A 25,239-nucleotide genomic window follows, 5' to 3' on the forward strand; every position below is an offset into this window, starting at 1 on the left:
TTGTAGATAATGGTGTTGGAATTTGTTAAGTGAGAAAAAAATGTTTTCTCCAAATTATGTACTGTTGTTTAAAATTGTTTTTATTTCTTTACTCTCTAAGGGCTTTTTTTTTTTCCTGGTTGCATGTGTGTCTGTCAGTGAGCAGCTCTGAAACCCTGGGAGCTTCATAGCGCAGCAGCGGCTGCAAAAAGCTCTGCTGGTTACAGTTGTTTTCATTTAGGGGGAATTTGATAATTCAAATATGCCTTAACTACTAACAGGACTTTTTTTCCCCCCTGAATTACATACAAAAGTCTTGTCAGAATGAAGAGGGAAATATTTTGCTTTTTGTAAAGGAAAGCAAAAGGGTCAGTTACTGTCTTTGCACAGTTAGACATTGTCCTTCTTTGTTGAGTAGTCTTTGGGAGGTAAGCATTGTAAATGTCAGAATGGTAAAGGGGGTTTTAAGGAGGTTGAAAGGCGCTGACCAGCAAGTTTATGTGATGAAGAATTGTCATTGAAAGCTTTAATGAGGAAAGATAAATTTTTAGTACATCTAAAAGAAACATAATGAGGAGAAAGAATGGCAAAAAATGTAATCTCTGCTTCCTTCCATAAATAGTTTTTTTGTGTTTCAGAAAGGGAAAAAAACAAGTAAAAGATCTACCAGTGTCATTAAAGTCAATGAACCAGGAGAATTATGTTTACACAGGCTGAAACTTTGACCTAGTTTTAGAGTGAAAAATGTGTACAGAATGCACATCTTAATGTGCAGAATGCTTTCTGAACTTTTTACTTTTATTCATGGGGAAATCCGGTATGTCTGAAGTGCATAGGAATTTCTGTGATGTGTATGGATGCACATGCAATTTGTAAAGTAGATGAAATGGGTTGCAAGTTGCACAGTGTATGCTTTTTTTCCATCTCTCATGAGGGTTCATTTTATCTGTAAATGCTGTAGCTGCACACCCATCCTCCATGGCACTTTTGTTATTAATTTTACCTTTAGATGGCTGCTCTTTTTTTTTTTTTTTTTTTTTTTTTTTAAAAAAATCCTTCACCTGTTGTAAAGCACTGTATACAGATCTGGTGTTTGCATGTTAACAGTATTGCATCTTGTTTCCCGCCATGTTAATAGTATGCCAACACGCGTGGCTTGCACACACAGCTGACTGTATGTGGGGCTGCTGGAGCAGAAGGGTGCTCTTGGGTGCATGTGCATGTTCTAGTGCTAAAGTTGAAGGGTTCACCTGTGCTTGGGGAGCTGAAATCCTGGCTGCCCATGGGGTGGGAGAAATGCCTTTGCAGGGGGACAGCAGGCTCGTGATCTGTGCTTTTTTTCTGGTAGTAGCCGAACATGGCTAGTTGATGCTGGCACGCAGGTGTGGGGTGTGTACCTTGCAGCTGCATTTCCCTCATGCAGGAGTTTAGGTCTCAGTGAACAAGAGGCTTGTAGTGCCTGGTGCCAAGCAGCACGGGATTCTTCCTTCCCACTCTGAAGGCCATAAAGTCATTGTGTACCAGCACAGCGTGCTCCAGCTGATCTGGGCATTGACATGTCAGCCTCCTCCCTTGCCCTCTGAACCAGCAGGCTGTTAATTTCCCAGTCTGGGCTTGTTCCCCCTGGGAGGCAGGGGAGCTGTGCAGACCTCCAGCGGGAGAATCCGAAGTGGGAAGTCTTAACACTCCACTTTGCACCATACACACCAGTGTTTTCAAGTTTTAAGTTCCCTGTTGCCCCAAGGTCAGCTGTTGTCCCTGCTTGGGGTCTTCTCAGACTGGGTAGTGGAGCCCCAGCCCACCCCCTGAATTCCTGGGGACCAGCAGGAGCCAAGTGCAGGCTGTGTGCCTTCAGGGCCAGGTATTGCAGACTCCCTCCCTCCTGCTGAGGCTGCGTGTGCATGGCATAACTAAATTAGGCTCATCAGGGAATGTGAATGTGACTGTACCTTAGTGGGCTGAGGAGAGGGTCTAGATTTTGTTCCTTGTTGCAAGACCCCTAATGGTATTTATTTTATTTGAAATGGCCATATGGCAGGTACTCTGCTCCCCTCCCCTTGGCACTGCATAGTCCCACCTGTTCAGGGGCAGTGACTCTCACAGCTTTTTTGGAGGCTTTAACAGCCTTCAGGTGGCTGAGAATATCTGTTGCTGACAAGACTGTCCCACTGTGCTGGGAGGTGGGAGTTACGTGCTGACTCCACTCAGGCAGAGGTGGGAATTGAAAGTGAGTGTCCCGTATCTTGGGAAAATACTTGCCTGTTGTGCTGTTGTATAAAAGTGAGACACCAACTTAGTTCTGTTTGTATATTCATTTGTATAGTAGGTAAGGTGCCTGCTTCAGGGGGGAAGGTCAGGGCTGTGAATACCATGTGAGAAAGTGTCGCTTTCTTGTACCCCGTGTTTAGGTGACAAAGATCAAAGTCAATGATTGACAAGTGCCTTTATCTTCAGTGTTTCTTTGGGACAACTTTAGGACCACATCTTGAACATGATGGTATGATTTCTAGCATTCAGATGCCTGATCCTTTCCATGCAGTATATAGAAAAGGCAGCGCTTTAGTTTCCACTCTGTAGATTTAGGATAGTTAAATGTTTGTGACAACAGCACTTGAAAACATACCTCACTTTACCTTCTGTTAATGCCATTTTTATGTACTTGTTTAAGTTTGCCCTCATGAGTAGTGGCACTGTCTGAATGAAGCGCTAAGGCACCTGATACAGGGATGCAGGTCCCTCATCGAAACTGGTTGTGTAGTCCACATCTACAGATGTGCATGTCACTTCGGTTGGCCTCTCGCCAGGAATGTGTGAACTTCTTTCTCCAAATTGAGGTGACCACTTCTGGATTTAGGGGAGTATTTCTGCAGTCCTGCGTGACCCATGCACTTAGCTGTCTGCATTTTTCGCTGACTTCTTAGCTGTGTTACTTCCAGTTACACATTAACCCCTGCTCAAGTTTGCTGGGGGTAAATGTGATGAGCTGTCTGAAAACTATTCATTGTATCTAGAGAAGGGAATTTGTAATTTCTTTCCTGGCTCTCAGCTTGGTCACATTGATGTATTTAATTTCTCTTGCTGTGTGCCCTCTCATAGAATGATTTAAGTAGTTTTGATTTTTGTGGAAAAACACTCAGTGTTATGTTCTTGCCATTTTCTGACACAGGTCATTCAAGGCTATATGTTTTCTTCTGCCAACATAAAGCATGTTTTGAATTACTGCTATGATGATTGTGTGGGTTTTTTAAAGTATTTTTATAAGCTTTTGTGCCTGGTAAAATGTGCAGCCTTTGCTGTATAACTTTGATGACAACACTACAGAAGATGTAGAGAACTTGTGCCTAGTTATTCATGGGTCAAAGTCTTTTGTTTTATCCATGTTTGGAGATTTTCCTTCCCAGCACTGTGGCTTTTGTTCACCTACATCTCAATAACACATACATCTTTCTTGACTGTTTACCAGGTAGATGGCAGAGAGCCACAGGCTCTGCTAAAGGAGACATGCCTTTATTTTGTTCTTTTTCTGTGGTCATGGCACAGTATACAGTCAGAGAATGTTCAGCTCTGGCAGAGAATGTTCAGCTCTGTGCTTGCTCAGTACTTGTTTCAGTAGCAGAGCCAAGTCTGCTATGTTGTATTCAGGTTGTTTTTACTTTAGTAAGCATCTTTAAGTCCCTTGCCAACACCTTACAGAGCTAAAAATCTTTGGGATGCACTCATACTCAAAAGAAGTGTCAGTGGCCCTGGCAATCTTATCTGTCTTTCATAAGCTGTGCTGAAGTTTTGCATCTGCAGTGACAATAAGCATTGTGAATGGGTGGGAGAGAGATTTGAGACAGTCTGCAAATGCATTTTGTTGATAGTCCTCATCTTTCAGGCAAGGACAGCCTTGCTGCATGTTACTACTGGTACGCAATGCAGTGAGCTATTACCTGCTGCCATGTCAACCTGGCAGGTCTGCTGATGGTCCCTGTAAGACCGAGGTGACTTGTAGCCGGCAACACAGGCTGGAGGCAGTTAGTGGGGCTGTAGGAATGCAGTGTGTGATGTGGACATTTGCAATGGTTTTGTCACTTTTTAAACTATGCAGGCCTGTCCAGTGGAAGTAAGTTACTAGCACAGTCAATGTGTAATTAATAATGCTTTCCCCTGCATTCAGCAGTCTTTTAAATATTTCTCTTGTTACAAAATAAGCTTGATGTAGTCCTCCCTTCACCCATGTTTGAAACTGGGGGGCAGAGTGGGATTAGGGAAGGTACAGTGGCATCATGTTGCAACCTGAAGCCCAAAACAATCTGGTACCTTTTGTCTGTTCATTTGAAACCTCAATGAATATTTATTTAGATATCTCACCTTTAACAACGGACTGACTGGAACATTGTCAGAAAAACATATGGCATTTATCATGTTTTAGCAGTAAAAATTTAGCTACAGAAAGTATTGCAGATAATACATTCTGAAGTAACTTGCTGTATTTGCAGCAGCTTTCTTCAGGAGTTGTTACTTAGGTTGTTATTTTCTTAATGAATTTTAAAATAATGTAAAATGTGGTATTAAAAATTGCTATATAAATAAAAATGTGAAAGAATAGTGGCATTTTGGTTTTTTTTTTGGCTTGGGATATTTAATTCATAGTGCAGTCCATTAACTGACTGTAGAGACCCCAGCATTGGTCCCTGTCGCTGAAGTCAAGAAGCTGTGCCTATAAGCTTGGATTTATGCCATGATCTGGGATTCCCTAACACCTGGGCTGTGTTTCAGGGATATGTGTTGAACCTTTGCAGCATAGCACTGGAGCCAAATACCACCCTTGCCAGTTGTACCCAGTGGGTTTATGTATGAGAGGGAGTGCATGCTGGGGAAGGTAGTAAGCATCCAAGAAACAAGAGGATCTTGATTTTGTCCAAGAGAGTTTTTTTTTTCCTTCCTGGTTGTTGGTTTAAGATCAGCCTTTGGAAAGCTTTACAGGCCACAAGAAAGTACGGCCAGTTTTGCCAAATCACATTTCCATATGATTTTAGCTGCCAGAGTCTGATGAACTGCTGTAGAAAACAATGCTTTTATACCATTTATAAACAAAGGCTTTGGGACCTTGGCAGACATAAGGAAATGGTTTGTATCTTTAACAATTCTCAAGATGGCAGTCACTAAAATCATGTTAAAATCTTGCAGGAGGAAGAAGCAAAATGAGAAGCATAAGGATGTTTTGATTGTATGAGATCCCGCAAAACCTGCCAGGACTAGAAACCAAATAATTCTTAGTGTGCCATTTCTAAATGGGGAGTTCCAGTTTTCTGTAAGTGTAGAGCTTCCGGTTCTTGGGCTTCATGAAATGGCACCTTAAAATTAAATAAAAGCTATGGTGTAGCATTGCAGTTTCTGCAGTGGTCTGAGAGTTTTTTTTCTTTTTTTCTTTTTTTTTTTTTTTTTTTTCCCCAAAAGAACAAATGCCCCAGACCTTGACAAGTGTAGTTTCTCGTCCAGTGCCATTTCTTCATTATAACTTTTCTTTCTGTCTGATGGCCATAGGTATCTTGGATGGGGCTCTAAGCAAACTGATCTAGTGAAAGGTGTTGCTGCCCGTGGCAGAGGGGTTGGACTACGTGATCTTTAAAGTTCCCTTCCAACCCAGACTGTGCTAGATGATTCTGTGATCTTCCAAAAGCAGTTACATTGCTTTAGGAATATAGCCTGGGAAAAGTCTTTAGTGGCATCTTTTCCTTTCAGCCTTTTCAGAAAAGATGAATGTCTGATGCATACTGAGAATAATTTTTGGAATAATTTTCAGTTATTCAATAGACAAACTGGAATTAAGTTTATTGAGAGTTCTGGTTTCTGATAGTTTGCTGGGTATGATTCTTTATCACATCATTCTTATGCTAGTCTATCTCAGTTCACTTCCAATGGCAATGTTTGACTTACAGCATCTTAAAATAAAGAAAATTGCATTACAACTGTAATTTTCTTTGAGCTTGTTTTCACACAGTCTAGGACAAGGCTGGGTTACACTTTGTCAGATTTTGCTCCTTTTACAGTCAGAGGATAATATGCTGGATTGGTGCGTACTTTTCATATTTACAAGCAGCTTTAAGAGAAGTGAGCCTGCAGGACAGACTGACAGTGTTTCTGTAACGCTTGATTAGGTTTTCTGCAGCTCAAAGCCATGAAGTAGCCACCCTGTGCATTTTTTTAATAATATTTGCAATCATGAACACATTATTGAAAACTAAACTTTGAAATTCTGTTAATGATTTCTGGTGAATCTGATAATTTCTATTTTCAGTACCAAGACCAGACCAGATGCAGTCTTCATCCCAAACATCTTGTTCCTGGGTCAGGTCTTGATTGATTGCTCTCACTCTGTAAAAAGACACTATCAGTGGTATTTTCCTATTACAATTTTGTTGCTGCTTTTTGCTTTAAAAACAGTAGTCTGCTTTATTGGTTTAAGGTTAGTATTTGTGTGGCTCCTGGTAGGTAGAATGCTTTAGGAGAGTCATTATTTGACTGCAATTGAACAGTATTCTGTTCATATAACGTATCAGGTGTTACGTATTTAATATATAGGCCAGAATAACGCATATTTCATCCCAGCCCATAGATCTTGTCCTATGTACTTCTGCAACCACAGATCTCTACAAAGTTCTAGGTTAGATGGAAAATAGAAGGTTCTGCTAACCAAGATACAGGAACACTTATTTTTAAGTTATACGAGTTATATGAATGAATCTGTAGTACCTCTTAGAGTTTTGTCAACTGTAAACTTCTTGGAACATGTAGCAAGTGTTAGGCAATTACAAAATGGGCAGATTTTTGAGACACCACACAAATATTACTCAAACTGTAATCCTAAGATTTGGTGCTTAATGTTTAACTTGGCCATTTTTATGACAGTGTACATACATGAGAAGAAAGTGGTTTGAGATTTAATGGCATGTTTTTCACAATTTCTTTTTTCCAGAGCAGAAACATTCTACTCTTGATGTTCTCAGAAAACTCAAGGCTCCACCTACTTGCTTTGCTGCAACCAGACTTTCTGCGATGCTGAGTGGAAGTGATGAAGTATATGCAAACTGCATGGTAGTAGACCGAGTAAGGTTATGTTTTAACTTTTGGCAAATATTTCATCATCTTCTGTTAAAGTCACTTACTTGTGTGATAGTAGCATCTTCTAGATCTGTGATGTGTGGCCAGTTAGTAAAGCTCTAAAATAAAAACAGTAATACCTTACTCTTCTTAGCTATATTTTGTAACTTATTTCTGAGTCACTTTAACAGATTCATTGATGATAGGAATTATTCTCCCTACCCTGTAGGGAGAACTCTAAGGGAGCTCTTACTGTCTTTTCTGTGTGTTTGTGAGCTAAATTGTATTTTCCTATTTCTGAGAAACATTAACATAATGTATTTTGTTCCTGTACACTTCATATTTTCTGAATTCTATGTGCATTCACCATAGAGATGAATTTGCTGATGCTGGCTAATTTCAGAAGTTGATTAGATGCTCATAGCTAAGCTAATAGTCTCAACAAAAATGAGATACTGCTGAAAAGATGAAGTTGATGTCCTACAGCTGACATGAAGCATTCTGATACTGGAGATCCTGACTCGGTATTCATATTTCTGATTTATTTGTCACCAGCACTGGAGATGAGCCACAGCATCCAGACCAAATTATATTTTACATCACCATGTTGCATCTGAAATCTCTCCCCCCATGGTCACATTCAGATGTCATAACATGGGCAGGGGGTACTAGTCCAACGTCATTTGTAGCGGCTGTATGTAGTTAAAGAGCTGCTGAATTCTTGGGGCGTGCAGCTGTGTTTGAGTGATGGTTGAAGTGATTTATTTATTTGTAACCTGCTGTGGGCTTTTCCTGGGGTGAAAGTTGGAAAACACGACTAAGAAATGATCAGATCATAATGTTAGAAGAAGGCTGAGATTTTGCAAGTGTGATTTTTTCCCCCTCTTTTGTGTGGTTTTTTTTTTCCCATTTCCTGAAACACTTCTCCCACTGCATTCACTGCAGTCCAGTTTGTTGTGACAGCTTTTCAATCAGAGGCCAGCGTGTTCAAAATGCACCTAAGTTACTGAGAGATGCATGAAATAATGACACAGGAGTGAACAACTGGCAGGAGATGATATATGTAGTTGGTGAACCATTGATTTTAACAATACCCAGGTTGAAAGGACAGAGCTGCAGAAGTGCAGCTCCATTACAAATGCAGATATTACCTGAGTGTATTACTGGAGGGTCCTTCAGTTTGGATTATTAACCTTTACTCAATACATAGCCACATTCAACTTTTGTTAAATTGCTGATTGGGGCCATATTCTCCCTTAAGCATCACACAGCAGGAGCTGGAATGGCTACCAGAGGCGGCCTTTCTGGTGCTGAGGGAAAACGCTGCCTAGCAGGAATAACTTTGAAGGAAGGAGCAGCTGTGTGAGACCTGGGAAAAGCATTTTACCTTTGTGCATCTTATATACACAACACAACAGAAGTAATTCCAGACTTGCATGCGTTGCTTTGAAAGCAAATGTGGGCTGCCGTAAAAATGCCCACAGTTCTTTCTGTCTTTTAGTAAAAGAAACATCATTACAATGGGGATGAAAACACATCCTGCGGCTGAACAAGAGGAGGTCAGCAGTATTAAAGACCAGGGCTTTGGAGATGCTTGCTTTTATACAGGTGCTTTTTGGAGGCTGGGTGTTTTCACTGGCCATGTGACCTTTCAGTATAATTCACCATCTAAATAGACAGCACAGCATCTAACCAAAAGACTGACAATAAACTGTGTTTTAGTATTTTCTGCAGAGTCGACGGAGAGAGTTCAAATCAGTTGCACAAAGAATTATTTGTTAGGAGGGCCTAAATCCTGATACCTGTACCTGAGAAAACATAATTCCCAAACTCCGTTCCTTCTTTGTGCAAGAGGAGGGGTGAATCATGCCCATAATAGCATAATGGCTAAAAAATCAAGATTTCTTTCCCTGTGTCTCCTGGAGAACCTCTGTTCCAAGTCATGTATATTTATCTCAAAACTTAGGAAATTGGTACTGGAAAATAAAAAGTACATGATGTGTAGGCTGATTTTTCCAGATTGCACAATGTTTGAATTCTCCTCCATATGTCTCCCACACTAATGTATTACGCGTAGTTTTTGCTTGATTCAAGGATATTTTTTAATCAAAGCTATAAATATATGAATTGATACATTTAACAAAAGGTATAAATGTGAGACAGACATCCAGTAGACTTGCAAATACCAATTCATTCCTACTGCAGTTATGGAAAAAAATGATGCAAGGTCTAGAATCTCTTAGCTGTATAACTTGCCTTCAATTCATGTAAAAAGTAATAGGGGGGAGAAAAAAGGCAAAACACATAACCATGAACAAAATGGCAAACTAATTTGATCCTTGTTCCCTGACACTACATCTTACCAGCATTCTTTTTTTTTTTTCTGCAGGCTGGAGATGTAAAGACTGATTGTGTTCATGGGGATGGTGTCAGCAGTGAAAGATGTCTGAATCCCACCAGCTCAGTCCCAATAACTAAGAGCTCTTCTTCTCCCTCCCTTGAGGAGAATGACCAATATATGTATGTTCCAAATGAAGGAAATCAAAGGCCAGCGAAAAATGGAGAAAATGCAAGTTTAAGACATACTGTTTCACCTTCTACTCTGTATGGAGCAGATTCATACCTTCCCTTCAAGACCCATGGATTTATTAAGGACCGGGGCCAACTTTATGCTGACATGAGAAAAAGAAGGTATGAATTGACTTGATAATATGGCCAGATTGAGGATTATTTATGATAAACTTTTATTTCAAAATATGAAGCAGAATCTGTAATACTAAATATTTTTACTGAGGTACAATCACTGTTTTCAATCACTAATATTTAAATTGTCCTAATGATCTGTTTTCATAAAACATTTATAAAGACATTTTTAACAAATAAAAGGTGTTGTCTAAGTAAATAAATTTTTAATGTAAATTTATATGTTTACACCTTTTTTCTTGTATGTATTCTTTAAAGAAAAAGAATCAGCTTTTCAGTGTAAGAGTTTCCATTGTGGCATTTTTGTCAGAAACCAGAATTTCACCCGAGTTTTCCTCAGTTAAATTTCCCATTAAGAAAATAGTCCAAAATGTGTTGAACTCTGGGAATATTTCCAGTCTTTGCACTGCCTTGTAGAAGGACCAACTTATTCCTGGCTGCATATTGGTTTTTACCTCAAAAGACACAGTGCAGAGTACAGTGTGAGCTTCTGGTAGGTGCAAACTGATATTTGCTCTTTTGCTGGTGCTGGTTTGCTTCCAGCAGAGCCAGTTATCTGAGGACCCTCTTCCAGCTGGCTTTAGGTTATACTGGGAACAGGTTGGCTTCAGGAATGTGGAGAGCTTTGCAGATGAAATCATAACTTTTATTTTTAACACCTATTAAATTTCCCTGATAAAAAGGCTTTATTTCTTCTCTGGATAGAAGAGACATGAAATCAGTTCCCTCTTGTACAGAAAGAAATTTGAATCTGTCTCCCACCTTTCAAGAATGTTTGGATTATTTGGAGGAAGGACATCAGATCTATATCAAAACAGGAAGGAAGCAGTAGTGTCTGTCTGTTGTCGACTGAAGTGGGCAATAGCATTTTCTGTACCTTAATTTGAGATTTTTATGCAACTATAAAGTCCCACTAGGAGGAGTCTTAACACAGATACGACAACAAGTGTCAGACTGAGTTTTCTTTCCACAAACTCTTACTTTTGCTAACTATGGGAATATGTATATATGTACTATAAATAATCTTCTCTGTCATAAACATTTTTCTCCTATACATTTTTAGATATCCCCACCTGTTTTAAGGCCTAGCTCAGGTACCTGTATGAGCTTTAAAAGCTTATATGAATTTTCAGAGAGATGTGATTGACCTTAATGTGTCCACTGTAAGTGATCCAAATATTATAAATAAAATAAGACTACCAGTATGTAATTCCAGCAGCACCTTTTTTTTAACAGATCTTTAAATGAGCTTTTTATGTCAGAAAAATTCCCTGGGTAAGTTAGTCTGTTGACAAAGACATGTATTGCTTTTCCAGTTCTAAAATGTGACAGTAACTGATAATGGCAGTTAAATAACTTGTTTCTGAGATAACTATTACTAGGAAACGCTGTGAAAGATGTCTCCAAGATTGTATTAAGGAAGTAATTTTGGACAGTTTTGATAAATTTGCCCCCTGACAAAGTGAATTGTTGTGGTGCGTGAAGGAATTGGTGTGCTTTTATTGTGAGTAGGAACTCTGGCTACTTAGAAATACCACACATAATTTAAAGTTTTATGTTGTAACGCTGGAATGTTATTGCAAGCAGTCAACCATTCCTTCCAGTCACTCTGATGAAGAGACTCTGAACTTGCTGTTGCAGTTAATGGGACCCATCCTGGGAAACCCTGGTACTGCTTAGAAACTTTACTGCACCCTTGCTCAGGAGCCCTTGCCAATCAAGTAGGCTCTGTGTGTTTGAAGTATTGATTTAGCCAGAGATTTTTTGGTGTGTTTATAGTCCTGTATGTTTTTAAGTTTATATCTTTCCAAATGAATCTCATAAACTCTCTGATACCCTCCATCTCTCTTAGTTTTCTCTTCCATCCTGCATCAAGTCACAGATATAGAAAAAAAGATACCTGTGAATATCCACATCATATCTTTCAAATACTCGCACAAAATATCCATATATACCCACATAACTTAATACTGAAATTTGAGCTAGTTGTCTCAGTTCTCTGTTATCATCTATATAGACAGGCACATGTGTGGAACAAAAAAAATTTAAGGGAGGTGCTGAACATAGGTCTGAAAATCATCCTTCATTGGTGGCTGGCTGTGGTGGGAGCCTACATGACTGCAGGTGATGCAGACGTCTGTACTGCAGATCCACAGCGTTGTGTCAGATGAGTCCTGCACAAGTGACTGAGTACCTTGACCAGGTGACTGCAAACCTGAGAGGGACTCAGAGCGTGACCTACCTAACATAATTATGGTGTTTAGGGTTGTCATTGACCAGCGTATACAGCAGTATCTTTGCTTGTTGCATTACGGTTGAGATGGATTATTACTAGAATCTGTGCAAGCTAAAGACTTCATTGTCTGCTTCAGTTCAAGTCTCGATGACCTTGAAGTAGATGGTGGAAGTGGAGGTGTTTCGGACAGATCCCACGTTCACTACCCTCCCCTCAGCTCTTCAGAGGCCATGCCTTGTAGCAGAGATGGATTAGACTTACCTACAAGTCTGCAGCCCAAGGTATTTGATACTATCTTGGTTTGCATTGTTTTCCTTTCAAGTAAAACACTGAAAACATGTGAGAAGCACCTGAATCTGAAGGTGAAAAATGAGTTCCCTGTTGGCAACACTAGTTCCTCCAGAGAGCAGCAGGCACAGGGTTGTAGAGCTGGAGCTCACTGGTTGTGGCTGGGCTTAGCGGTAACCATGGGAAGGGTCTGTCAGAGATTTGCGTCAGCTTTGAAAAAAAGTATCATTTATCAGAAGTGTTTCAAAGGAAGTATCTCAGGTTCAGTGAATCAGCATTTTCTAACCAAAATACGTTCAGCGAGGAAATGTTTAACCAGCTGTAGTTATATGAAAGGGTAACAGCTTTGTAAAGTATAAAACCAGGTTACTGCCTATTTTAAAACAATAGCTAGACTCAAGGAAATTAAGTTGGGTTTTATGCATTGGCCAGTACAAACCTCTCCTCTTGATTATGGTTTTCTGAAGTACCGTGGCTACATTTATTTTCATTAGACCATGGTGCCATATCTGAGATCTTCAGACACATACATAGTTATTTTTTGTTTGTAGGGATTCTTATGTTTTCATTAGGCAGACTTCTTGCCACTGTAGAGCTTTGTTACAGCAAATGATTACATGAAGGGAGAAAAAGTCCAGCACAAACACTGAATTCTCTTAGGGATACTTTTAAAAACAGTAAGGTAGTTTAGGAGTAGGCTCTACTGAAATGTAAATGATGTATCAAAAAATCAGGGGGTTTCCTTTCAAGCCTTATCATTGACATATTGGGGGATCAGAAAGTCTTTCCACGTACAACAAAAATAAACACAGAGAGAAGAGAGAAAGAGGCTAACTCCTTTCTCTGGAAACTCTGACATCAATAATTACCAAGGTAGGGCATTAGTCTCCATAAAATGTTCTTAAAGTATTAAAGTACTAAGATTTATGACTCCTTTGGTAAAAGAAAATGGCTTGGTCATCAGATATAATGGATAACAACACTGTTTGGATGGCACTTGCCACCAAAATGGAGAAGAATTTAAGCTTTCTCTTAGTCTAACTTGCACCCACAAATTTTTCCCTTTAATATACAAGAATTTCTCATGGTGGAAGTATGACAGACTTCCTAAGAATTCAAATGAAGTTGTCAAAAATTGTACTTCAACTTAAAGCTTTAATGAAGCCAAAAAGACATATGCTTGTGGTCAGCTGCCTGCCTTTCAGGATTTCTGTCATTGGTTTGTTTCTGTTGCTAATATGACATAAATTTTAATTTGCTGCAATTTCGTTAGGAATGCACACTGTCTGGCATTCGGTCACGCTCCTATTCCTGCTCCTCGCCCAAAGGTTTATTAGGAAGACCTCACATTCCTCGGGACTTCGCAGTTGGGGATTCCAGTGAAGGTCAGTGCTCTGGCTTTGCACCTGCAGAGCCTTGTCCCATGCGTGTCTGCTTCAGACCCAGTGCTGACAGCTTTACTCAGGCCTATCCTGTACACAGACCTCATCCACATGCATGAAAGCAAGATTGGGTTGCCTTTGACTACCCCTGCCATCGTCCCTTGCTCTTCTCCCATCTACTGGCCTGTCATGCCCTCCCCTGATACAGCCACTGATCCTCAGGAGGGCATGCAAACTGGGAGAGTGTTAGTCAGAAAAAGTAATGCAGGCAAGGACAGCAATCTCCTTTTTGAAAGATCCTTACTCCAGCCTCCTGCTGGGTGCCCGACAGAGCTGGTGAGAAAGCTCAGGATGACACACAAGAGGCGTCAAAGGGGCAAGTGGCCCCAGCTTCCCAGGGAATCTCTGAAACGTGGATGAGCTGTGTCATCTTCAGAGGCTGGGGAGCAAACCCCACTTTCTCCAGCACAAGTGATCGGAGATGTCTCTGCAAGAAGCTTGTAATTTTTTACAAATAGTTTCTAACATGCTTTATTTCTAGACACATCGTTTCATATTTAGAAGACAACTCACACTTTTCACAATGAGGGTACAGGTTATATTTGAAAACCATGCAAAGTGTTAAATACATGTACTGTGCTTTTCATATAGATCATGTAACTTAAAAAACATTTGCATTTCAAGAGGCTTGACCTCTGTCCCTATAACCCCATCCACTGCCGTACTTCCAGCTTGTCTCTGCCTGCAGTGTACCTTTAGCTTTCATCTAGTCCTGAGCAAGAGGCAGGACATGTGAGTTGCAGTGAACCAGATGGGATGGACACCCAGAGAAGCTGGGGATGCCTCATAGTTGGAAGTGTTCAAGGTCAGGCTGGATGGGGCTTTGAGCAACCTGATCTAGTGAAAGGTGTCCCTGCCCGTGGCAGCGGGGTTGCACTACATTACATGGTCTTTGAAGGTCTCTTCCAACCCCAACCCTCCTGTGATTCTATGACACTGAATGTGGAAACACAAAAATGTTGTGGAAATGTTATTGTTAACTTTGAAATCAGTTAAAAAATTCAAAAGCTGTTGGGAAGGTGAGATGGAGAAAGCTGATGGGCAGACATAGAGTGATTGCAGACATCAGTTTTACTTAAGAAACTGTGTGAAGCAGTACAGCAAATAACTTGTTTGTGGTTGCTCAAATTCACTTTTAAGATTTCATGTTCCCTTGTAAGGAGGAGTATGTATTGCAGCCTTCGGCAGGTGACTGTGTTGTATTTTTCCACATCACCTAATGTAATGTAACCATTTGTATTCAACAGATTAGGTGAGAAGTCTTCGGCAAAACATGGCAGAAGAGACAGAGGGAAGTATGTCACAGAGGTAGAGGATGGCAGATCAGCAAAGCCCTGTGGTGTGTGCTTAAAGTCAGAATTCATTTGACCTCGCAGCTAAGAGACTGTTGGTGTCACAGCCCATTATGCTTCATCCAGACATACCTGCTCTGACTTGATCTGGGCTCGGGCCCATGTCCAGCAGGGACAGTCCAGCATTTTCTCTCCTCTTCCTCCTGGAACAGGCAGTGCTGGACCTTTACTTGTCTTGTGGGGAAGGTGGAAACCCTTCCCTGTCCACGCTCTGGAAACAGGCTGTTCTGCATCCTGCACTGCAGATGCTGTGTGCTGCTGGGAGGGAGAATAGTGGTCTGCTGAGGTTGCTGCTGGCATTTCCCTGCCACCAGCACCTCCTGCCTCGCCTCTTCCTTACCAGCATTTTGCAGGGATGGGAGCATTGAACAGAGTGTTTGGCAGCTGGGAGTGGTGATTGCTGTGTGAGGCAGGCACAGCTGCGCTCGCTTTGAGCAGTTGCATCTGGGTATGGGACTAGCCCAAGAGCTTGGTCAAAGAAGCTAGGTCACATAGTTCATCCTGATTTCTGTGGCCAGTAGTTGGATTGTGACCCAGTCTGTGCAGGTGTCTGTGCACTGAAAACCTGCCCCTTCCCCTCTGCCCAGCTGCCAGTGCTTTGAACATCTTGCTTAGGGTGTAGCTATGCAGGAGGGAGGTGCAGCTAACCTTGTATGTTGCAAGGAAATGTAAGCCAAAGCAGATGAATGCAGGATGGCAACAGGATCATCTTTCTCACAGAAAGTACAAGAAAGAAGTGGGAAATCACCGTCCATAGAAGCTTTTCAGTATGCTCAGGTTTAAAACAGCTGCCTGCTTTTATTGGAGAGGGTAATACAGACTGTTAACAGTGAAGGATTTATCCCTGCTCTGTAGATGGGGTGCTCATAAACAGTGGTTGATCCCTCTTTCAGGCCCTTTCATTGTCTAAGTCAATGTCTCTGCTCCATCCTTGTAGTAAGTGCCTCAGTACGAACCCCACGGCACTGTTTTGTATGAGGCTCTCTTCATCTCCCATGGGTACATGACCTTTGTTTCTTCTGAAAGCATCCTTTAGCACAGGTTGTGCTTGGCAACTAAATGAAATGTCCTTTTGGACACACTGCTTCTTTGGTAGATATTCTAGCTCTCATTAACCTGAAGTTCACGTGTTTCTGAATACATGCTGATTCAGCAAAGTGTACTGAAGTTTGTATCTGACTTTAAAGAAGGCATAGTCTGATGCTTTGACTTAGGCAGGTGTTCAAGTATCTTTCTGAACCACCTGTGGTAGCTTTGTAAAAAATGGCTACGAAACAGAGTGGCTTCTAGTTTGGAAATAGTAGAGTGTATCTCTATTGTGGTTTGGGGTTTTCTTTTACCAAGCAACCCAACTGAATTGTTTATCTTTTGTTTTGCTTTTTAGACAGTTTGTTGAAAAATACCACCTTGAGTACTCTTCACTGTTCTAGGATGTAAACTTGTAACACATTACACATCCTGTGCAGTACATGGACTAGTAGTATTCCTCTTCATGTAGAGGGTTTTAAAATTTTTAATACCATAGATAAAGCTGCATAAGACAGGTAGTTGCAAATGTTTGAGGAATGTCATTAAGATATTTTACAACAACCTATGCGAAAGCAAAATGAAGCGTGAATCATTCAAGTCAGAGTTGTTAAGAAAAAACAAATAAATATTTTTTGCTATTCTTAAAAACATTGTTTGCAGAGACTGGCATTCACTGATATCCATCTCAGTTCTGGAAGATTCTGTCAACTGAATAGAGCTTAGTAGGCAGTGCTCTTACCCTAGGAAAAGCCACTTCTAATGTATATATGTTTTTGCTTTCCCAATTTTCAAATGACATTGCAAGCACTTAATGACAAGCTTATGGCCTGGTGGAGGTCGTGTGTGTTTCAAATAAACCTGACGACCTTGCAATCTGAGTGCCCAGTAACTCTTTATGTCTTGCAGAGCGAGCGTACAGTCTGCCCGAGCAGTCCCGAGGGAAAAGGTATGGGTACGTGTTACACCCGTGTTTTGAGGCGCCCGGAGCAGGTCTGTGCAAGAATGCCATCTAGGGAGCAGAGCAGGGAAGAGGCCTCAGCACCACTCGCAGCGGGGTGTTTGGCAGCGATTTAGGGGAGCACTCCCTGCCCAGGGGATCTGTAAACCCATGCTTCAACCCCGTGCTGAGTGCAGCCTGGCACGCTCTGTGCAATCCTCACCATGCACCTCCTTCAGCGGGGATTTGGCATGCATCACTGTGGGACGCGCACGGTAGGGATGTACTCCTGTCCACCATGGGAGCGCCCACCTGCTGTAGAAATATCCGAAATACAGTGATAAAAGCAAGGGGACCTTTGATACCGACTGTGGTCTAGGCAAACTTGTAACACATAGCACATTCAGAGCACTCCTCAGGCTAGTGTTACTGCTTTTTATAAAGAAGGATCGCAGCCTTTTAAGGAACATCAGCTAAACCCACGATGTAAAACATGTCATTGTAAATGTTAGGTGTAACAAGCACTGTCTAGATTCTGCTGTTTTAAGGGACTGTTCCCACCATAATGAGTTTTTTTCCACTGGTGTCTGTTTTAGGATTCAGGAGGAGGAATGGAATAAATATATTGTACCCTCAAAAAATGAGTCTGAAAAATGTAAAGTGAGTCGAACTTTCAGCTTTCTGATGAACAGAATGACCAGCACACGGAATAAGTGCAAGGTAATTTGGAATTTATGCCTATATTATTATATATAATTATGTCACTGTAATTAAATGAATTGTAGATGAGAACCTAAATTTTTATGTAAAGATAAGTTGTTTATTAGAAAACTACATAAGTAATAAGAAGAAACATACAGCTTTATTTTTTAATTTTAAAACATATGCAGGATATTCTGAAATGGGTGTCATATTAAAAGCCAGCTTTTCATCTAAAGAATAGCCTTAGCTGAACAATATCAGGTGTTTCCCTTGCCATTTTTTTGATGTTATTAATAATCTCATTTGACAGTTTAGCCAAAGCTTAAATGTATGAATTGCCTTTTAGAAATAATTGTCTTTGTTCAATAAGATCAAGCGGTATGGGCCTGTTCTTGCAGTTGCTCTCAATAAATAATTGAATCTGTAACTTCTAGACTGGCAGGTAATCAATTGAATTTGCCTTATTTGAAGTTAATGGGACTTCTTGCACGAGTAAGCACTGCAAAGAGTTGCAGATTCAGGGCCTGTGCAGCCAAACACATACTATGGAAGGTAAATCAGATAATTTGTGGTTTAATTTTGAGACATCTGAAATTGAGATTGATGGCATCTCTCAGCAGTTTGAGAGGTGGATTTGGCCTACAGGATCTTTCCAGCTGGCCTTTCAGCAGTTTCTCAGGCTTTGCATATCTTCCTGTGCCCCAGGATATTTAATGTACATGGATGTGAAGATGGTTGGCTGAGGCAGTATCTTCAAAAGTGGCAAAATGGGCTGTGAACATATATGTCTGGTCCAGCAGCCATATGTTAGCCTGTGTCTGTGTGGTCTCCTAAAGAATAACTACCAGGGCTGCTCAGAGAAATGTATAATCACACCAACAGAAGTACTGTAAAAACAGACAGAATTTACACTTACTAAAAATAGGTTATTTCTAATGCCTTCTGAGACAAGTTGTCTAAATTTATATAACTGCAGCTCTTAACTGCAGAGGCATGAGTTTACATGTATGCCTCAGGGAGATGTAAGCACTGATATTTGTGTGTGCAGCGATTCAGTAATGCTTCTAACATTTAATTTTCTGTCCCTTCCCTTTTTGTAGCTTTATAAATGTATTTCTGCCAGTCTTCCTTGATAATGCTTGCTGGCTTAGCTGCCAGTGAAAGCAATGCCTGCATCATTTTAGGACCTCAGCAATGCTGGATGTGGGAATATAGTGTACTGTTACAAGGCTTTCAGGACGGGGAATAAATGTTTTACAATAATTTGCTCTTAAAAGGGAATGTTTTAGTGTTTTTAAGATTGAATTGCTTTATCTTCTGTTCTACTGTCCCCCTTTTTTTTTTCTTCTTTTTTTTTCTTTCTTTTTTCTTGCCTTTGCTGTTGGGGATGAAGACAAAAAATAAAGATACCAAAGATAAAGAGAAACTGAACAGGCACAATTTTACAAATGGAATGTTCTCAGGAGTTATCCCATGTATTGCCTGTGAAAAGGCCCTCCTGGGAAAGGAGTCACTGCAGTGCTCTTGTAAGTAGTTGCTGGCTTTCACGTGTGAGTTTATAGTGCTCCAAATCCTGCTTTGAGATCCTGGTTCAGTGTATTGTTTCAAAAAGAAACGTTGCCTAGGTTTGGATGTACCTCCTTTATGTAACGAGCTGAGGTTGGCAGGGGAAAGAGAGGAAGGACAGCAGGTGACAACTTCAGAAGGGAGCATGGCCATCTCCTAGCCCCAGCACATTAGGCAAAAGCTTCTTAATAGCTAGGGGTTGTAACACCAGAGCATCCTCAAGGCTACTTTAGTAAGTAGACCTGGAGGAAGGAAAAAGGTAGTATCTTCTGCAGACTGGGGACCCTGTTTGGTGCCAGGCTTTGAAATATGCCTTCTCTTTCAGATTGCAGTGTGATTGTGCATAAGAGCTGCAAGGAGTGTGCTCCTGTGTGCACCAAGGTAACCTCCTATACCGCACTGTTCTTACTAGAGCATATCTGCTTTCCAAGGGGCCTGGAAACATCCTGGATGAAAAAAACCAAGTACACAGAGCCTGCCCAGACTCACTATCTGTATGCAGAGGGATGCAAGGGTGTCAGATATCTATTGTGAGCAATGGAGCAAGCAATGTGCATGACCAACAATTTTTAGAAGAGGGTCAAAAATTAATTTAAAGAGATACTTCTCTTTTTGAAGAGTTGCAAGCTCAAATTGTGAAATGGTGTTCTTGGAGCAGTGGAAAAGGGATTAAAAAGAAAGGCTTCTCAAAACCACAGACAACCCCTTGTGTAGAATTCTGTATGTTTGGAATAACGGAAAGTAGATATGGAAGGGGCTTTGGGAGGTGACCTAGTCTATCTCCTCACCCTCAGGCAGGCTCACTTCTAGCTAACAATTTGATCTGACCCATTCTGGAAAATATCTGGAGGAGGAGACTCCACAGCCTGCCTCAGCAGGTGCTCCCAGTGTTCAGCTGCCACTGCAGACAGGACAAAATCAGCGCTAGAGCTGATGGATACTGCCTTCTTTAAGTAGGTATACATGCATGGTGAGGTTGCCATGACAAAGACATAATTTTTAAAAATGTCTAAGGCTTCTGCCCTCATGAAATAAAACAGCACTTGCAGAGAAGCATGCCACAATGATACAGGTAATTTTTCAAATTAGTGGAGTGTGTCTTTCTGGTGTAGCTAGGTTTTGCATCAGGGTGGCTTGTAAGGATGATGTGTTTCCATACAGACTCTTCAGTGTAAACAAACTTTAAACTGGACATAAATCAGATGGTTTTACTTATTTTGGTTATAGCTGTCATGTCATAACCTTGCACAAATTTCTGGGCAACTTTAGAGCATTAGGACAGCTGAACTTGGCAGTTTTAGTTACTGGGACTTATGATTCATTTGTCAAGAGGAGACAAGAGCCCCCACCACCCCCAACTCATCTCAACACAAGTAAGGTGCAGAAAATATTCACTGACACACCTGAAGTGAAATACATGCCTAAGCACAGCAGGCTTTTACTGCAAGTTTTACAAAAGTCCACTTCAGAAGGGGGATTGATTCTGCCTTTGATACTCAGGCTTCCTCAGGTAGTGCCCTGCCACAAATGCTTTGAGCTTATTTGAATGTAAAGCCCTGAATTTGAACTCCTTTTCTTGCAGCCTTCATAGGCAATATTCATATGGAGAAGGTAGAATGCTGTAACTCAGTGACTCAGTTTAGAATAAACAGATTCAGTTTTGTATTGTAGTACAAATAATACAATTCTACTTTGAATATTGTTATCTGCCAATAACTAATAAATTTGGATTTATATAGTTATTGGTAGAAATTAGGACCAAAATTTAGGACCACTTTCTTGAAGCCCTTTTGTGTGATGATGTATGGAAGTGAGTTACTGACTTGACTACTCAGTGTGTTATTGGCTATGATTTCATTGCAATTTCATAAAATTCTTCTTTTTTTAGAAATCCCAGGAGAGGTACCAGAACAGAAACAAACTCCAAGCTGGTGTAACAAGTAAGTTAGGAGGTGTAAACCTAGCACTTCCAAGTTAAACCTTGTTTAAAATGGAACTGACAACATGAACTTCCCCAATAACTTTCTGTATTTTTATTTTTTCATTTTAATATGTGTAAGGCAGTGTGTGTCTCTGTAATGGTAGGAGTACTCTACCTACTCTAAAGAGTAGGATATTTTCAAGAAATTACTGTTGAATTAACTGTCTTCTACTAAAAGGAGTGAGTTTCTATGTTTTGTTTCCAGTGAGAATGAAAATCAAAAGTAATCAGTTCTGTCTTGTGCATTTGAGCATGTCATTTACCATCTGCACAGGTATTTGGGTCTCCTATGTTCGAATTGCAATGTTAGAGCATGTATGATTTGAGACTGTTTTCTTCTTGGTAATATCCATGCTGGAACTATTCCACTTTGCCTACAGGCTTATCTTCATATTCTGTGGGAGAGCATCATGGTCTTGTACCATAGCAAGCAGACGTTCTTGATACCCAGTATAGGTCAATATGAACACCAGATAGCCTATCTCAGTTTAAGTGTGCTGTTGATGACATAATCTACATTGTTGGTCAAAATGGTGTGTTGTGCTTTGCCTCACAGATTCCCTGCCTGGAGACATTTCACAGATGGTGCTTTCCTCAGTGCATCCTTCTTCCTCTGTGCTGGCTGGACTGTCTGCTGGAAGGAGGGAAGCCTTGCAACAGCCCCACTTGTCCAGAAGTGTCCCTGGTGCTAGTTTGGAAAGGTAGAGGGCAGCTGCTGGGGAACTATACTAAATACATCATTCAGCTTTTCTAAGAAGATTGAAACCATTAAATAAACGTGGGATTTTTCTTTTCTGCTTTAGAAGATCTACACCATTTTCTGAACAAGACTCTGAGGCTAGCACCTGGAGGTCCAAGTCACAGTCTGAAGAGATGTTACAAGCATTAGGGACCTTTTCTTCAATGGATCCTTTTATGATGGAAGGTGAGAAGTATTGCGCTATTATAACTTTGCATTTTATAGTTGTTTTTTATAACTTGTTGCATTTTATAACTTGTACTGGAAAGTGGAAAATAGAAAAACTGCTTAGTTGATACAGGAAACCACTTCATCTGCCAAAATAAAAGCACCTATTTTTGATAATTACATTTGTGTCCCTCATGCTAATGGTACAATCAGACACATTAGCCTTAAAATACAACTTTTCATTTCTTCCTTTTAAAACATTTTGATAACTTTTGGAATATTTTGTATGGTGTTACTGTTTTAAAATAACAAGGGTAAATGTATTTGGCATCCTTGCAAGAACCAGAGCAGCATAAATATTTCCATTGACAGTCTACACTGCAAAATATAAACCTGTTTTTTTTTTTATTTCCTCAGTAGCCCTGAAATCTTACCTCCCACTGGTGAACTGCCCTCCTAAAATGGCTACATATTCTTGTGAAGTGAATAGAAATAGGCTTTTTCTGTAGCTAGGTGTGAGACTGAATTTCAAAGCTGAGGGGCATTCACTCACAAAGAATGGTGAAGATACCTCACTGGACATCTACTTTAAAAATGTTAGATTTTATTTTTAAATTTTAAAAAGTTTCTTCAAGCAAAGAAGTATAAAAAGGGTTTAATCTGAGAAAAGAACCACGGTCTTTTTTATTCTTCTCCCCTGCTCTCACAATTGCATTTCAACATGTTGGTCATGATACTGACATCTGGCAAGCTTCTCTGTTGTAAATGCACTACCAGTGGTTCATCCCTGTGATGTGTTCCCCTTACTATATGTATAGATCTGCATGTGCAAAGGGACTTCTCTTACTGTGCATATGCCTGGTGTTAATGAGGTACATGTTTTGTCATAGATGATGTGGATTTTCCTCAGTGGGCTGATCTCCGCACAGATGCACAAGAGTTTGAGGCAGAGTCCTGGAGTCTTGCTGTGGATCCAGTGTTCTGTAGCAAGCAAGAAAAGGATGTCATCAAGAGGCAGGATGTCATTTTCGGTCAGTATTTCAAAGCTCTGTGTAGGTTTAAAAACAATTTGGTATAGAAAATAGAGAAGGAACCTACACATTTTATGTCCAGAAGAATGAATGCTTCAGTTCAGAATAATAAAAAGGTTCAAAGAACATTTCTTTCACAGATTACAATGTGACTTAGAGCTAAGGAAATAGTAGTGACTACCAGAAACATGTCTACACTGTTCACAGAATGGCTGAGGTTGGGGGGGACCTCATTCAGTCCCCAGCTGAAGTGGTTGCAAACACAATTTTTTCAGTGGGGTACAGCTGAAAGAACTATGACAGAGCCACATAGATTAAATCTTCGTACTGACAGAACCTATTAGGTTTGAAGCTCACACAGAAAAAATTATGACTATGTATTTGAATGTTGCTAAAGTCTGTTTTCTTTTATACTGCAGAGCTGATGCAAACAGAAGTGCATCACATCCATACCCTGTTCATTATGTCTGAAATATTCAGGAAAGGGATGAAGGAAGAACTGCAGCTGGACCACAGCACAGTGGACAGAATATTCCCATGCTTAGATGAGCTACTAGAGATGCACAGGCAATTCTTCTGCAGAATGAAGGAGAGACGTCAGGAATCATGTGATGTGGGGAGTGAACGTAATTTTGTAATCAGCAGAATTGGAGACATCCTTGTGCAGCAGGTAGAGGCATCAGCTCTGTTAATCCTTTCTGTACTCAAGGTTCCCAAATCAAAAAATTTATTGACTTTAAAACTTTTGTGGGCAGGAAGAGGGCTATGGTTGCCTCATAAAATTCAAGCACTGTTCCCTCCAGATCATTGCAGGGTGAAAAAGCAATGAGAGAAAATCTCTAGTAACAGGTAACTGTGATGAACTTGGGATGAACTTCTATCTATATAGTAAAAGTGATGAGGAAAGTGATGGACTTGGTCCTGTTCACAGTAGAAGGCTGCTGCCATCATACTATGGACTGCAAGATTCACTTTTTTAACAGCTGAGCGGATGTGTGAAGAATTGACTGATGATGGAAAAGAGACTACCTGTTCATTTCTTGTGGTGATGTGGCATGGCACATTCAACTTGCTGCTCACTAGAGAAGGGGTGGTCACAGCATGTTTACAGCAGCCGTAGAACAGCTAACTAACAGCTTGCTGGTCACACTTCAGCTCCTTGCAAACTTTGGTCAGTCAGTTTTCACTCCACTGAAATAAAGAACCTGAACTGTTGTCTTGTCTAGAGGCAGAGTGGAAATCAGACAAATGCCTCAAAGGGACTGTGTTTGCAAAGAGGTGCAGGAAACACTGTTATAATAATTGTTCTAGCTGTTACTGGCAAGACTGTAGTGGAGGTTGCTTGTGCTCTCTCCACCCTGCGTTCCTCTTCCTGCTCCCTAAAAACAGCTAGCCTGTTTTCATCCTGTAGTGACAGGCCCTATTAGTGAAATTCAGAGGACTTGAGAAACAAGTAGCATACAAGCTCTGTATTTGTACAGAATGCACTAAAGGAATACACATTCCTGTTAGGTGCAATGTTGAGCACAATTCACTTATTAATTTCTTCAGTTTTCAGAGGAAAATGCAACTAAAATGAAGAAAATATACGGAGAGTTTTGCAGCCATCAAAAAGAAGCTGTTAATCTCTTCAAAGAGTTGCAACAAAACAAGAAGTTTCAGAATTTTATTAAAGTAAGTTTATGTGAAAACATGGTCACTATTGACAAAATGCTCAGGAAAAGATATTTAGCCTTTATTTAGATTTAGGATTGAAATTACATTCAGTAACTCACTTTTAATAGCTAATAAAAATGTCAAAGTTTTTTCCTCCTTAACCAGTGAGCTGGTGAATTACATTTTTCTTTCAAATTTTAGAAAGCTTTGGCATCCAGTGTGTATTACACACATGTTCCTGTTATAGTACACCTCATCCTTCAGAGCAACACCTGTTCCTTAGGGATGGTTCAGATAACCCAGCATTTTATTTTAGCTTATTGTAATGGATCTAGATCATATTT

General features: G+C 40.4%; 1 protein-coding gene across 8 annotated transcripts in view; it reads left to right on the forward strand.

Moving 5' to 3' along the window:
* The window catches only part of ARHGEF28 (Rho guanine nucleotide exchange factor 28), a 126,438-nt gene that overhangs the window by 65,491 nt on the left and 35,708 nt on the right, over positions 1–25,239 (forward strand). For 6 of the 8 annotated variants that reach the window (XM_056324783.1, XM_056324788.1, XM_056324782.1 and 3 more), the window contains 14 exons: positions 6,941–7,071; positions 9,455–9,756; positions 12,141–12,285; positions 13,566–13,677; positions 17,022–17,067; positions 17,649–17,772; positions 19,148–19,280; positions 19,646–19,701; positions 21,209–21,260; positions 21,858–22,002; positions 22,105–22,226; positions 23,099–23,239; positions 23,659–23,909; positions 24,791–24,913. In XM_056324783.1, coding sequence (XP_056180758.1) covers positions 6,941–7,071; positions 9,455–9,756; positions 12,141–12,285; positions 13,566–13,677; positions 17,022–17,067; positions 17,649–17,772; positions 19,148–19,280; positions 19,646–19,701; positions 21,209–21,260; positions 21,858–22,002; positions 22,105–22,226; positions 23,099–23,239; positions 23,659–23,909; positions 24,791–24,913 — 1,883 coding nt within the window. The remainder of the gene's footprint in view (positions 1–6,940; positions 7,072–9,454; positions 9,757–12,140; positions 12,286–13,565; positions 13,678–17,021; positions 17,068–17,648; positions 17,773–19,147; positions 19,281–19,645; positions 19,702–21,208; positions 21,261–21,857; positions 22,003–22,104; positions 22,227–23,098; positions 23,240–23,658; positions 23,910–24,790; positions 24,914–25,239) is intronic. The other 2 variants (XM_056324785.1, XM_056324790.1) reach the window with 1 other exon arrangement.

Source organism: Falco biarmicus, chromosome Z (genome assembly GCF_023638135.1).
Source record: "Falco biarmicus isolate bFalBia1 chromosome Z, bFalBia1.pri, whole genome shotgun sequence".
Classification (NCBI taxonomy): Eukaryota; Metazoa; Chordata; class Aves; order Falconiformes; family Falconidae; genus Falco; species Falco biarmicus.